This window comes from Botrytis deweyae (genome assembly GCF_014898535.1).
Source record: "Botrytis deweyae strain B1 chromosome Unknown BDEW_008, whole genome shotgun sequence".
In the NCBI taxonomy this organism is placed as follows: Eukaryota; Fungi; Ascomycota; class Leotiomycetes; order Helotiales; family Sclerotiniaceae; genus Botrytis; species Botrytis deweyae.
The window spans coordinates 1,023,722-1,037,841 of NW_024066215.1; the positions used below are offsets into that span (position 1 = coordinate 1,023,722).

Below are 14,120 nucleotides of genomic sequence, written 5' to 3' on the forward strand. Positions count from 1 at the left end.
TTACATGGAAGTCCGCCACTCATCTTCAAAACTTTCGTCTTAAATTCAGTATTCTTCAAAAAAGAAATATGGAAGTTGCGATATGAAATTGTTTACTTGAAATGGTTAATAAAGATGCTCTAAGGTTGGATGGAGTACCTAGTAGCTATAGCGTCATGTGGTGCGGCCGCATGGGATTTTTAGGTTGCCTTTGCAACCTTTTTTAGTTGTCAGAAGCGGGCCCTGTTTGTTTACATCGAAACCTCAACTCTTTGCTTCACTACAACAAAATCATAAATATACAACAACGACATCCACACTTGCTCTTCAAGTAATTTACAATATGCTTCTCGACGAAGATCCTGCGACTCTCATCCGTCATACAATTGGCAATTTTAATATTGTTCCTGATAAATCTGCTGTTGCGCGCATCAATGAATCTCTATCAACTTTACAACAAGCTCGAGATCTCAGAGTACGGGAAGCAGAGGGTGCATTGAAAAGTAAGTGACCAATTATGACATCAAGAATCACAATGGTATACTAACAATATGTAGAACTATCCAGAAACTTAAATATTCTCAATAACAATCATCTCGAGACTGTTTCCGCCCATTCCCCAACTGCACACGCTTCCGAAATAGCTACTTTAGATACACAAAAGTTTCGTATTGCGAAAGTAGCTAGCGACCTAGAGATAGAATCCGAACGCCTCTCGTCACAACTTGCGGATCTTCAGGCCCGCTTGCAAGAATTGGAACAACAGGGTATGGAAGGAGGAGAGAACGTAAAGAGAGGCCAGGTGGACGATGAGATTAGTCTCAAATTAAAGGTCTATAGAGGGCTAGGGATTGATATTGAAAGAGACAGAGAGAGTGGAGAATACTCCAAGGCTATTATCCGAAATGGGAAGAAAGGGGATGTGCATGTGGTGAACATGGATGCTAAATTCTCAAAGTTTTTCTACGCGAATTACTTTTGGCAGACTTTGTAGAGATAGGATTGGTTGAGTGATGACGTTAAATGATTTGGAAAGGTTTCTGGAGTCGGTTTGGAGTTCTGGTGCTAGGATCATTGGGCATTGCATTGACCTGCAAATGAGATATGGCTGATGCCACGATCAGCAGATGAAGAGATGTATGGAATTTTACGAATAATAATCCAGATGTATAAACAAAATGTGTGCCGCAGAGTTCAAAGAATTTCTTGTACCTTCCCCAAAATCAAAAAGACATCCCAAACATTGGTTCCAAAAGCTTTCAATGTCCATCCACGAAGGTATCACTCCTTAAAGCTTACCGTCTAAACAGATAAACGGTAACGTATATCTGGGTTCCAAAAATCTCCATTGTTGAGCTGTAGCCTGGCCTAATTAATGTCCTAAATTCCTTTCCAAAAACGCCTAAGATACGTGCTGTGTACCGTTCCCGCCATAATTCGTGGTAAGCCTACCCAGTAATGGCTCATATCTGCTTCATATTGACAACGGAGCTAGCCTTAGAGCTGGCTAGTGATCCAGACACGGACCCAAAAGATGTCCTCTTCTTGGTTCTCGGACTTTGAGTCATTGTTGGAAAATAATTCTCCCCTCCCAACCCCAACCCAATTGAGGGCGGTGTTCTAGCCTTTGATGAATTCATTGTCGTCTCTGGGCTTCGGCTTCTCAGTTCTTCTGAGGGGAGACTACCGGATGTCAAGGATCGCTGATGATGTCTCCTTCCGTGATTTGCGGGGAGCTCTAGCCTAGAATTCATATTCGTCCACAGCGCATCATCATCAGATCCGCTATCGCCCAGACGCCATCCACCTACACCTTCGAAATCTCTGGAAGGTCCAACACTTTGGCCCAATCCAAGCATTGATGCTGAGCCCTTCAGGATATGAGCTGGTACTGGCGTGATTGAACCAGTAGCCGATTGACTGCTGCTAGCGCTGCTCCTCCGTTTCTTGCGACGAATTGGTGAATTTGGAGGGTTGTAAATTGCTCTTTTGGAATGTGCAATTTTGATTTCAGCTTTGGGCCCACAGATATAGTATGGAATGACTGCAAGGGCGAGTTCAATGTATACAATCGCGACTCGAAAGCAGAGGACACAGAAAGCAAAAGTTGTAGTGATAGTCGCGAACACTGCGATTGGAAACGTGAAGAAGAAGAGGAAAGGTAAAATGACGGCGTAAAAAGCGCTAAATAGCTTCATGATTTCAGCCAATTGGTCAGGATTTCAAGACATATCCAGCGAAAGCAATTGATGTGGAGTTTGTTTCCAAATTAAATGTGTCCATGATGATGGGATAGATATCAAGTAGCGCTTTGTTTGGCTCGGTTTGGTATGATTTGCATGTGAAATATGTGGTGGGGTGATATGCTTGCGGAGTCTGTGCGGTAATGCGGCCGCACTCACTCTGCTAGGTGACGTCTGGAGTTGAAGATCTACTTGTGTGTTTTGACCTCACTTAATAATCCATTCAGACGTCTCTCCACAAGGTATAAATCCATAGAGAAATTAGAGACTGTTGTCTCATATCTCCCCCTATATAATATCGTCCCTAACTGGATCAGTTAGAATGGCGAAAAATGCAGAGTTCCCTTGGCATATTGGTGTTTATGATGCACATTGTCATCCAACAGATACCATGGATTCTATCGAATCGATGCCTTTGATGAAAGCAAGAATTCTAACAGTGATGGCTACCAGAGCACAAGACCAAGCGCTTGTTGCTCAAGTTGCTGATAGTTATGGTTTAAAAAAGCTGCAAGCAAAAGACCATCCAAATACAGAATGCATGGTTCCTTGTTTCGGATGGCATCCCTGGTTCTCGTATCAAATATTCGACGACACCAAAGAATCACTCGATTACTCTCTGTTCAATACCGAAGCTTTCAAAATCGACCATTATGGAAAAGTTCTGACGCCGAGCCCCGCCGACAAAAAGTTTCTGGTTTCATTACCATCTCCTCGCCCCCTTACGCAATTTTTGCGTCAAACCAAAGAGTATCTTCTACAGTATCCGCTGGCACTTGTAGGAGAAATTGGACTAGACAAGCAATTTCGTTTACCGAGCGAGTGGTCCGGAGATGTTGAAAATTCTAAAGATGCAGGCCTCACACCCGGTGGAAGAGAAGGGAGACGTCTTACGCCGTATCGAGTTCAAATGAGCCATCAAAAGGTGATACTCAAAGCCCAATTGAAGCTTGCAGGTGAAATGCAGAGATCAGTGTCCGTTCATGGAGTGCAAGCGCACGGCGTTCTGTTTGACACCTTACAAGAGACTTGGAAGGGTCATGAACGGAAAATCCTCAGCAAACGAGAGAAGAAAAGAATTGCTGGAGTAGCGCCTGCCTTGGATGATACAGATGATGAGAAAGATGAATTGAAAAATGAGTCAGAAAAACCATTCCCTCCGCGTATCTGTCTCCATTCATATTCTGGACCACCGGACACTCTCAAGCAATATTTCCATCCTTCAGTCCCAGCTGAGATATTCTTTTCATTTTCAGCAGCCATAAACATGTCTTCACCAGCTAGTGCTAAAGCAATTGAAGTCATTAAAGCTGTGCCCGATGATCGTGTCCTTGTTGAGAGTGATCTCCATATTGCTGGCGAAAAAATGGATAATCTATTGGAGGATATGTGTCGGAAGATCTGCGAGATTAAAGGTTGGGACCTCGAAGATGGTGTAACTAGATTGGCAGAGAATTGGAAGCGTTTTGTGTCTGTTTGACAATAGTCAGATTATTCACACATTTTATACAATCACAATATTGTAATAAAATATCAGCAAAAAATGGACTCTAAATTCCTGATTGGGAACAAGTCCAGAATGGTGGATGCATACATCTCAATGTGAAGTTGAAGGCAAACGCCCTTGTATCCATTACAAAGCTAAGATTATATATATTTTACTCTTTGTTGCGAGTATTGCATGCTCTCTTTTATACTAACGGTCAACAGACTAGATCTAACCATTCCGTTTTTTTTACAAATACCGGTCATCTTCCCAAGCCAATTATTCATAACTTGTGTAGCTAGATATAAACGGGATTTCTTTCAAAATTCTCCAGGGTCCTCGCGACGGGAAATACCATTTCTTCGGCACAATGATATATTGACGTTAGATCAATTCAACTTAACGACGTGAGTCCGATCCACACTCTGTATGATAGCACACATTCGAAGAAACTAAATTACCGCAGCGAAAATTCCTTGCTCACTGCCCATGCGCCTTGATCTGATTGAGAATTCTACAGAGTCTTTGCCATCGTCCTTTATTGAATAAGTGTTCTATTCGCAACTAGAAGTGAATGATCTGCCAAAGGTGCAGAGCTGTATGGGTCATTTATCATCTTTCAGACGAAACGCATCTAGATATTGGACTAGCCATTTATCTATGCCTAAGTCGAAAGAAATAGTTTCAATACTGAATTTGAATGCAACACAATCGCCATCTACGAATCGCAAGCTATTGATAATTGCAGCGCATCGTATTTTCTTCCTATGACTGTCACAACCACAGTACTTCATTTGGGTATGTACAAAAAGTAATATCCTGTGGTGAAACGCAACTAACCTAGCATTATACTAGGCTTAACACTCTTCAAAACTTTCAACAGATCCCGATAAGCTCTTCTGTGGTCACAGCAAAGCTCCTCCTGTTTGTCTAATAGTTCACGCGGTGGGATTTATGACCCTGTGGAATACGAAATGAGACGTTGGCGTGTTAGATTCTTGTTACCCGGAGCAAAGTATCCCATATCTTCTAATCCATCAAAGGTATGTCAATCTCTGGTACATCTAAGAAATCTTCGACTCTTTGTGCGAGAATTTTGGAGCCTTTCGTCTGCTTGGCTCTGGCATTTGTTTCTCTGTGCGATGTTTAGAACTTAAGATTTTTTGTTGAAGATGTCCCTTGAGCACAGTTTCAAGATCTGAATTATTCGAGCTTGTTTTATTACAAGGCAGTTTATACCATTTGATATTAATGAAAGCATCTCAATAATTTCTCAGGTTCAGAGCCGTACTATCAACCCCTCTTCTGCAAGCACATCTGATTGAAGCTTTTGGTTAACCCCGCCCTTCAGTGAATCTTCATCGGTGGAGTCTTATCTTCGATTCCGCCATATGCTTCTTGTTGAATATTTTTGTTATCGAAGAATTAGGGTGAATGGTTGATTAGCATGGTTTGGCTGCTCAAAGCTGTCTACTTAAGAGTTCTCCCCACGAGAACAACCACTTGAGATCAACAACAAAACAACAACAACAATCACAACAACTCGGGAATTTGGATTCTTTCTGAAAGCCCACTTCACATCACACTCTCTTTTTACTTCAACAATAATTTTCCTATCTGAACTAAATACTAAGAACATAAACAGATAATCAAAATGACTGAAACAAGCCATCGTCAAACTGAGTCTCCTTCAGAACATCCACCTTCTCCTATAATCACCGAGTCGCAAACCCCACTTACCACTACTCAATCTTCCTCTGACAACAAAGCCTCTCAAGAAAAATCCACTATCGATCCATATATCATCGCGATGGAGCAAGATCACAGTGCAGCGGCATTAGAAGAGCATGCAGGTGGTGGCTTTGATCCCAACGGTCATTATCAAAATGGTAAGTTTCACTTGTTCTGGTTTAATGATTCTTCCGGCTTTTATTACATATATTCTTATCTTCCCTTGACTTGCATTTCTATGTGCACACTATGACCAGTTTGTCCAAGTTGTCAACTTGTATAATCATAATTATCTTCGGATGTCCTCTTGACCCGGTCATTGTGCATGCATCTCTTACTTCATCTCATATGGTATGAAGCATTAATTGTTTTCATTACTCTTTCATCTGGAAATTTCATTGTCACAAGAAATACGCTACAGGTGGAGGTCGTTGCTGTTTTTTACCACTGGCTGAGCTGCATTATCAACAATGTTCAAATCAGCCATCGTTTTGTGACAGAGTGCACAACAACCTTGTCATCAAACCATTCACTATTTTTCTATTTCATGAATTCGGCAGTATCAGGAAAATTCCAGTATTCGTTGCTAACAATTTCACATAGCATATATAAACATTAGCAAAGCTACAAATGGTGTTGCAAATGCTCAATCTCAACAACTTGATATTCCCGATACCCAGGGTTCAACTGCAGGCCCGAAGACTCGTCGAAATGCAAATCAATCTGGACTTGGTGATGGGGGTGTTCGTCGTCTCAAGAGCCAGTTCCAACAACACAATGATAATGGTAGTCAGGGCCATAATAGCCTTCTGAATCATGGTAGGAGAGACACCCGTCGCTATTCCCACCCATTTGAGGAAAATGGTGACAGCAGAGAGCTCAACCCAATGCAAGCTCATGAGATGAACCACCAGGCGCAAGGAAATCTCAATAACTTTGATAGTCCTTCTACAGGTCAGGATGTTCGTCGTGCTGCCCCTCGACGTTCAAACAAACAGCTTAGTAGCAGGAATAATCGCCAGGTCCAGGGTCGGTCCCAGTCAGATATTGATAGCGATGATGACTTCGACACAATGGATGAAAGCAGTCAAAATAATTGGGTCGCTTCTCAACAGTTCCAGAGAGTAGCGCTTACATCGGGCCTTCCAGGGCCTCACTTTCCCATTGTTCCCGTTGCTCCTGTTGTCAAGGGTCGAGTTGTCAAGCAAAGTTTGAGACGAGGTGATCGCCCATTCGCCAACGTCAGCGATAATGAAGATGCTGCTTTTGAGAGCTCCGACTGTCAGGATAGTGACATGGCTGATGATGAGTTCTATGAGCAGCCTATGCATCAAGATGAAAGCTCTCATTATAGCCCCGAATACGATATGCCCATGGCTGAGGATGAGGAATACGATGAAGACAACGACGAGCATATGTTCGTTTCCGAGCCTGGCTCCCGCCGCCCAAATCGTGTCGAGAAGCGCCGTGCTGGTGTTGCATATCCATCAAATTTACGAGCAATCACAAACGTTACAGGATCGAATGGTGCCAGTCGGGCCCATCCGGTCGTACTCCGACGTAGTAAGGAAGGCAGACCTGGTATCTTTTTTAATAACCCGGGTGAAAATTTGGCACCGTCAAGATACTCTGGAGCCATTATGCCATGGGGTGTCAATCAGCAGCCTGTATTGGTTGACCAGGAGACAGTCTCGGACGCCCACCTCAAGAAGAGAGGTCTCAAGCGTCCTCCACCGGGAGGAAAGATTGGCAAGAGAAGTTATGGAGCCAATGATCCTGAAAATATTGCAATTGTCAACATGAAAGAGAACCAGGGCATGTCCTTTGCTGAAATTGCTGAGCATCTCAATTCAGAGCGCGAGAAACAGGGAAAGAAACCAGATCTTAGTGTTTGTGGTGTCAACGGACGCTACAACCGCACTGCACCCATTCTCTTCGCCACTCAGGGTCTGAAATTCGTTCCTTTGAGCGAACGCAAGAAGGCTAAAGGTGCAGCAGCCCATGGAAAGTCAAATAACAAAGCTGGTTGGACTGTTGAGGCTGAAAACAAATTGGTCGACATCGTCAAGCAGGTCGATGCTGAGAAATGGAGTAATGTTGCACATCTGTTAAACATGGAGCTTCACAATGGGCGAGCTGTATATGATGCTACGACCTGTGCCAGGCGTTATGCTGCACTCTAATTGTTTTGCCGACTGTCGAAAAATAATTCGATCAAAATGTTGAAGACGTGAACAGTTGCGCTTGAGAGTTCTTCCTAGAACTTGCGCCAGTTTTTTGCTTTATCACACCCAAATCCGTTTTCGCCCCTTAACTGTCACTTTCAGTTCCCAGCCTGGCATTTCTTTCTCGGATTCACCAAATCGCCTTTCCAATTCAGCCTGACTTTTCGAATCGAATCACCATTTCCTTGCATGACCTACACATAAAATCACACACCACACATTCATTTCGACGACAATAGCCTGGGAGGACGACCATGATACATAGCAAGAGTTGTACATAGAAAGAGTACTCAGTTCTACTGAGATAGAAGATGTTATGGGAGAAGCTGGTAGTAAAGCATATATGGATGGTAAAAATGTATCTGGGCCGCCTGTTTAACACGATGGATTTACGATGGATTACTTACTTTCTTCCTTTTCACATTCCGGATTTGCGACTGGACTTGCGAGACCTTTTACAGAATTTTTTGGTGTTTAATACCCCGTGGTCTATTTCTTCTCAGAAAGGGATGGACAACATGCATGGATCTGAAGTCTTAAGAATATTCAATGGATTAGCAAAATGATCTTGTAGCATCTTTATAATGTGTTGACAGTGAATAAACATGTGATTGTGAATGTCGATTCACGTTGAAATTGTGACTTTTGCTGTCGATTTATGACTAGATTCATAATTGTGAATAGGTAGCCATGCCATTCAATTCCTAATCGACATATATCGCCCAAAATGACCCCAACGCAGGGTCACTAGGATAATCCAGCTCGATGTTTCTTTTTATTGCTCAACTGAGAAAACTTCGTTTCGATCACCATTCCCTTAGTCTCCTTATTGTATCAATGTAAATGTTGAGAAAGGGGGGACGTCTTGATCTAAGATGACAGGTATTCTCATGGATGAAAATTCAAAGCCTGCCCAGGTACGAGTAGAAACCTTCAGTAAATAGAGAGAGATGCTCACCGGGCGAGACTGGAATTTGATTACTAATTGAATCACGGTTTGTCCCGTCAATCAGTGACGACATGACTTCACGTCGCGTAAAAATCAATTTACGCGTCTCATGCATGCCATTCGCAACCCTCTCACAATCTTTGGTATTTGCGCACGGAAATATTCAATTATTGATTCAATCTTTTCCCTTCAGACTGTATCTGATGTTAGCCATTGACTACCGCGAAACATTGCTCGACATTTGTGGTATCTGGGCTAGTGAATCGATAGGTTTGTCGACACGAGTTTTACTCTGGAATATTAGTGAGGTATATTGAAACAATTTGAGTATTTTACAAAGAATTATCGTGTCTCGGGGTTCGAGCGAGCACCAGAGAGTATAACTGTCACTTACTCAATCATTACTGCCGATTGAGCAAATTTGGATTGGAGCTTGAGCGCCCTAACAGAATCTCTCCACCGATACCTAAGCAACTACAATACCAGTACCTTCGTTTTCCCTCCGACAATGAGTTCTACGCCCAGTATGAGTCGTTCTCAAACACCTCTATCCAAACCTCGTACCAGTGCTCCATCTTCTCCTCCGGAGGAATTCGAACCAGAAGAGTTTCCCGAGTTCGAGCCCAATTTTGCCACTGAAGAAGAAAAGAAAATATTCGAAGAAGAAGAGAAAGCTCGAATCGCAAACTCAAAGGCAGAAGAAAGAAGATGCAAAGCGATTGCTAGAAAGAGAGCAGCACACAATGAGTCAAAGGGGGAGCGAGAAGCCAAAGCTAGACAATTGGACGAATTGCTGAGTAAGAGTGCGGCATTTGGAGAAGTGCTAGTAGGAAAGACGAGGGTGTTGGGGCGCGTGGGAAGCGGAATGGATGGGAAGGCATTGGGGGAACATAATTTGACAATGGCAGAACAGCCTAAGTGCATGGTGGGTGGCACAATGCGAGAATATCAACTAGAGGGCTTGACCTGGATGTATGAGATTTGTATACAAGGCATGTCTGGAATTTTAGCAGATGAAATGGGCTTGGGAAAGACAATTCAGACGATTTCGCTTATTGCATTATTGAGAGAGAAGGAAAGTTATTTGGGTCCACATCTTATAATTGCGCCGTTGAGTACACTCTCGAACTGGATTGAGGAATTCCAAAAATGGACCCCTGATGTACCGGTCCTCTTATACCATGGTACACCAACACAAAGAAAGGAGCTCCTTCGTACGCAAATGATGAGGCACATCAAAGGTGGCCGCCCCGATGAAAAGTTTCCCGTTGTTTGTACGAGTCCAGAAATTGTTCTTCGCGATCACGCCGATCTCTCCAAAATTAGTTGGGAATTCATCATCATTGTAAGTCTTATATTCGTGGTTGGGTCTCCAATAGCTGACATGAGGCATAGGATGAAGGTCACCGAATGAAGAATTCAGAGTCAAAATTGTTTCAAACTCTGAGGACCTTTACATCTGCTACTCGTCTTTTGATCACTGGAACACCACTGCAAAATAATCTCAAAGAGCTTTGGTCATTACTAAATTTTCTCCTACCTACAATTTTCACACAATGGGAAATGTTCGAGAGTTGGTTCGACTTTAGTGATTTACAGGACGAAGAAGGTACCGAGGACTTTATTGCAGATCAAATGAAGCAAGACCTAGTCAAAAAGATGCACTTGATTCTTCAGCCACTTTTGTTACGACGAGTAAAGGCTGATGTCGAGCACATGCTTCCGAAGAAGCGAGAATATGTGCTTTATGCACCAATGACAAAGGAACAGATGGAATTGTACAACAAGATTGGTGATAAGACAGCTGATCTCCGCAAGTATTTGGAAGAAAAGGTTGTGGAAAGACTGACGGGGGGCAAGGCTGTCAAAAACGACTCGAGTAAGGCAGCTGAGGCTGCCGTTAAGGTTGAACTAAATCCGGAGGATTCTGATAGCGAAGACGAGAAACCATTGGCAATCCGAAATAAGAACAGAAGTGTTACTTCAGAATCTACTCCGGCTCCAAAGAATGCATTTCAACAAATGATGGGGAAGAGAAAGCCAGGTAGACCACCTAAGAGTCAAAACGCTGTCCCTTCACCACAACTCTCTATCGAGAAGGGAAAACCTGGTAGAAAACGGAAGCAAGTTGAAGACTCCCTTCAGTTATCAGCTAATAAATCCACAAAATCTAGCCGAACTGCATCACCAGCTGTTAGTGTTCGTAGCCGGAGCTCACGGAGTCGAAGAGTTTACGAAGAAGCTGATGCATCTGGGGAGGATGACCTTAGTGACGACGAGTTTGAAACGAAACTTGCGGCAGAATATGCTGAGAAAGAAGAGGCAGAACTCAAGAACAAGAATCAAATCGAAGATGAAACAGCAAAAATTCTAGAGCTTGCGAAAAAGGAAATCTCTAGTAAGAAGCTAGGCAATCCTGTTATGCAAATGAGATTGGTCTGCAATTCTCCTTTGAACTTCTACAATCCTTGGTCCGCGGACTCAGGTATTCCATTCAACGAAAGTCTGGTGACTTCTTCTGGGAAGATGTTACTTCTCGATCGATTACTTCCATCACTATTCTCGCGCGGTCACAAGGTTCTTATATTTTCACAGTTCAAAACTCAACTTGATATTCTTGAAGATTACGCTCGCGAATTGCGAAATTGGAAAGTTTGTCGGATTGATGGAAGTGTGGCACAAGACTTTCGACGTCAACAAATTAAGGAATTCAACGAAGACCCAGAATTCAAACTATTTCTTCTCTCCACCAGAGCCGGTGGACAAGGAATCAATCTCGCAAGTGCTGATACTGTTATTCTCTTTGACAGTGATTGGAATCCACAACAAGATCTCCAGGCTCAAGATCGCGCTCACCGTATTGGTCAAACTAAACCTGTCGTTGTATTCCGTCTCGCTACCAAGGGTACTGTTGAAGAGGATTTGCTCATGAGCGCCGATGCAAAACGTAGGTTGGAGAAATTGGTTATCAAAAAGGGAGGGTTTAAAACTATGGGACAGAAAATGGATACCAAAGAAGGAATGAGTGCTGATGCGCTAAGAGCATTATTGTTGAAGGATGGAGAGGTATACACATGTAAAGAAGATGATGAAATCTTGACAGAAGAGGATTTAGATACGTTGTGTGACAGGAGTGAGGCGGCTTACGAGAGAGCGGAGAGGGGCTTAGGTAACAAAGACGCGTTTAAGATTGTTGAGACCAAAGCTGGTGGTTTGATGACAAGCATGGAGGGGAAATAGAGCGGGCATATTTAGATGCGGATGATGTTAGATTACTGGATAAAGTTTTCTTGGCCGGACGGGAGTGCAAGCGCTGCAGTTTTTGTTTTGTATCAGATTTGTATAACAATAGCGCGGTATTTTATGAAATAATGTTTGATCATATGTATGGCTTATACGGTAGAAATAAAGATTCGTTATGAATACACCATCATACTGCTTTGTATGATATCAAGCATCCGCTCACTGTGTCTTCTTTCCTCTTCCCGTATGGAATGGAAGTTACTACCGTACTCAATTCTACTTCATGTTCTTGTGCGCCAATTCGATTTCTTACGGTTTCTCTTTCAAGATTTATACTTATTTCCTTGAGCTTGAGATACCAATCATCTCCAAAACAATAACCCGATCCAATAAGCAACGAGCAAAGAACCCGACGAGCCAAAAACCCTTCTCAAAGAAAGTCGAAGAAATCAAAACGAAAATGAAATATCTCCTCTTTTATCTGATCCTAGCTGTCATCTCCTGTCTCCTCCACATCTATCTCTTCTCCTCCACCCTCCCACCCCTCCACCAAAAGCCAACCGATACCCTCCATCACCATTCTCACCCCTGCGCCGATGATCAATCGCCCTCGGGATCTTCATCGTTGGAACTAGAATTCCACGCCCAAGATGCGCATGAGAAATCGCCACAGATGGCAAAAGCTATCACGGGAATGACAGCGTCAGGAGAGGGCAAACAAAAGGAAGAACGTGTACCGACGAAAGGATACTGGTTTGGAGGCTGTAGAATGGCGTTGAGGGAAATGATTATGATTGTTGCGGTGGGAAATCCGCTCGTGTTGGGGGGTGTGGTGGGTTTGGTGATTGCGTTTTTTAGGGTGAGGTATGGGGGGTTGATTGGAGGTTAGAAATTGGGGTGATGTGGGTTTGGAGAGGAAAGGGGGCGAGGATAGATTGAGATAGTGTGAGCTTGTTGGCGTACATGATGATGGTGACGCGCTCTCTTAGCAGTGGTAAAGTACAGGTGAGCTGTGGACCTGTACTTGATAAATCACATGCAGGCGTTTTGCGAGATGTAGAGAGTCTAGACTACTATCCATATGAGATGGATATCAGACGCGAAATGGGTATGCCTTTTGTTGAAAACTCGTGCTTCGTAATGAGGAAGCAGAAATCAATTTGTGATTCAAATTTCATGATGTATGTTCGATAGAATTGACATAAATTAAAAGAAAATGATTTACTTATGAAGCACTTAAAAATGAAGTGGAGTTCGCTTCGTGTGATTGATCACAACTACGCATGTGTGAGTAATTGATGACATGAATTTGAATCATCAGCACCACCGAATATTATCTTGCATATATAAACAACTCCAAACCATCTCTTCTCCATCTTCGTTCTCCTCAATATCTCATCAGAAAATCTCTAAACCATTTACATCTCCCAAAAACTGCTAGGCTGATTCCTACCAACAACCCTTTTGATAGCAAAAATTCTCTTGCACGACATGTCCAACTCCAACTCCAACTCCAACCCCCCAAACAAACCCCTCTTCATCTTAACCCTAACCCTCACCCTCCTCTTCTTCTGGACAACCATAATCTCTCTCCTCATCTACTTCATCTCCTCCCTCGAGCTGCCCAAGCCCGCCCCGCCCTGCCATGGCAGTTTGATCCACGAAGAAATATGTTATTGTCCCGCTTCCATCTCCCGTTGTACTCCAACTCCAACCGAATCTATCACAATCCAAAATCAAAATGAAGATTCTGGACACGAAACTCCGGTTAAACAGATAATAATGTATTTTGCGCTCGCAATGTCGATATGTGGGATTTTGGTACAGATGGTGGTACTAAGTGGATGGTGGAGTCCCTGGGGAGAAAAACTTGTATGGAGGAAGAGAAGATCGGGATGGGAATGGAAAGTTAGTTCAGTAGGGAAGGATGATAAAATAGGGCATAGTGAACAAGCTCCTTTGATTGTAAGCGAGAGTTAGGGGGATGAGCTGTCACGTTGACATGATAGCGTTGAGACTAGAGTGAAATTGGATAGGAGAGATGATGAATTTTGAGAATTGGGACTTTGTTTGGGTAACATGTTTGCAAATTTAAAGATAGAGCAGTCTTAACATTAAATGGAAAAACGCGACTCTCATGCCAGCTTGACTAACTCTGTTGACGACAGTCACAGCTTCCTAAGCTTTTTGGATCCTGAGACCCGTTCTTGAAATATCGATTCACTTTATGAGCCACCGGAGTGACACCACTAGGCCACTTTGTA

The 14,120-nt window shown here is 43.1% G+C and overlaps 6 protein-coding genes across 6 annotated transcripts; 5 read left to right on the forward strand and 1 right to left on the reverse strand.

The window, feature by feature from the left end:
• Positions 1-322: 322 nt before the first annotated feature.
• EAE98_004497 (uncharacterized protein) lies at positions 323-973 on the forward strand (the record flags this gene model as incomplete). The annotated part of the gene is made up of 2 exons (XM_038952117.1): positions 323-482; positions 537-973. The coding sequence occupies 2 exons, from the start codon at positions 323-325 to the stop codon at positions 971-973; spliced, it is 597 nt and encodes a 198-aa protein (XP_038811653.1).
• Positions 974-1,442: 469 nt separating this feature from the next.
• On the reverse strand, positions 1,443-2,177 carry EAE98_004498 (uncharacterized protein; the record flags this gene model as incomplete). Its single annotated transcript, XM_038952118.1, has 1 exon — positions 1,443-2,177. One exon carries the CDS (start codon positions 2,175-2,177, stop codon positions 1,443-1,445), a length of 735 nt encoding a protein of 244 aa, XP_038811654.1.
• Positions 2,178-2,544: 367 nt separating this feature from the next.
• On the forward strand, positions 2,545-3,702 carry EAE98_004499 (uncharacterized protein; the record flags this gene model as incomplete). Its single annotated transcript, XM_038952119.1, has 1 exon — positions 2,545-3,702. The coding sequence occupies one exon, from the start codon at positions 2,545-2,547 to the stop codon at positions 3,700-3,702; it is 1,158 nt and encodes a 385-aa protein (XP_038811655.1).
• Positions 3,703-5,362: 1,660 nt separating this feature from the next.
• Positions 5,363-7,622, forward strand: EAE98_004500 (uncharacterized protein; the record flags this gene model as incomplete). Its single annotated transcript, XM_038952120.1, has 2 exons — positions 5,363-5,597; positions 6,043-7,622. 2 exons carry the CDS (start codon positions 5,363-5,365, stop codon positions 7,620-7,622), a joined length of 1,815 nt encoding a protein of 604 aa, XP_038811656.1.
• Positions 7,623-9,121: 1,499 nt separating this feature from the next.
• Positions 9,122-11,853, forward strand: EAE98_004501 (uncharacterized protein; the record flags this gene model as incomplete). Its single annotated transcript, XM_038952121.1, has 2 exons — positions 9,122-9,958; positions 10,009-11,853. 2 exons carry the CDS (start codon positions 9,122-9,124, stop codon positions 11,851-11,853), a joined length of 2,682 nt encoding a protein of 893 aa, XP_038811657.1.
• Positions 11,854-12,316: 463 nt separating this feature from the next.
• Positions 12,317-12,745, forward strand: EAE98_004502 (uncharacterized protein; the record flags this gene model as incomplete). The annotated part of the gene is made up of 1 exon (XM_038952122.1): positions 12,317-12,745. One exon carries the CDS (start codon positions 12,317-12,319, stop codon positions 12,743-12,745), a length of 429 nt encoding a protein of 142 aa, XP_038811658.1.
• Between the last annotated feature and the right edge of the window lie 1,375 nt (positions 12,746-14,120).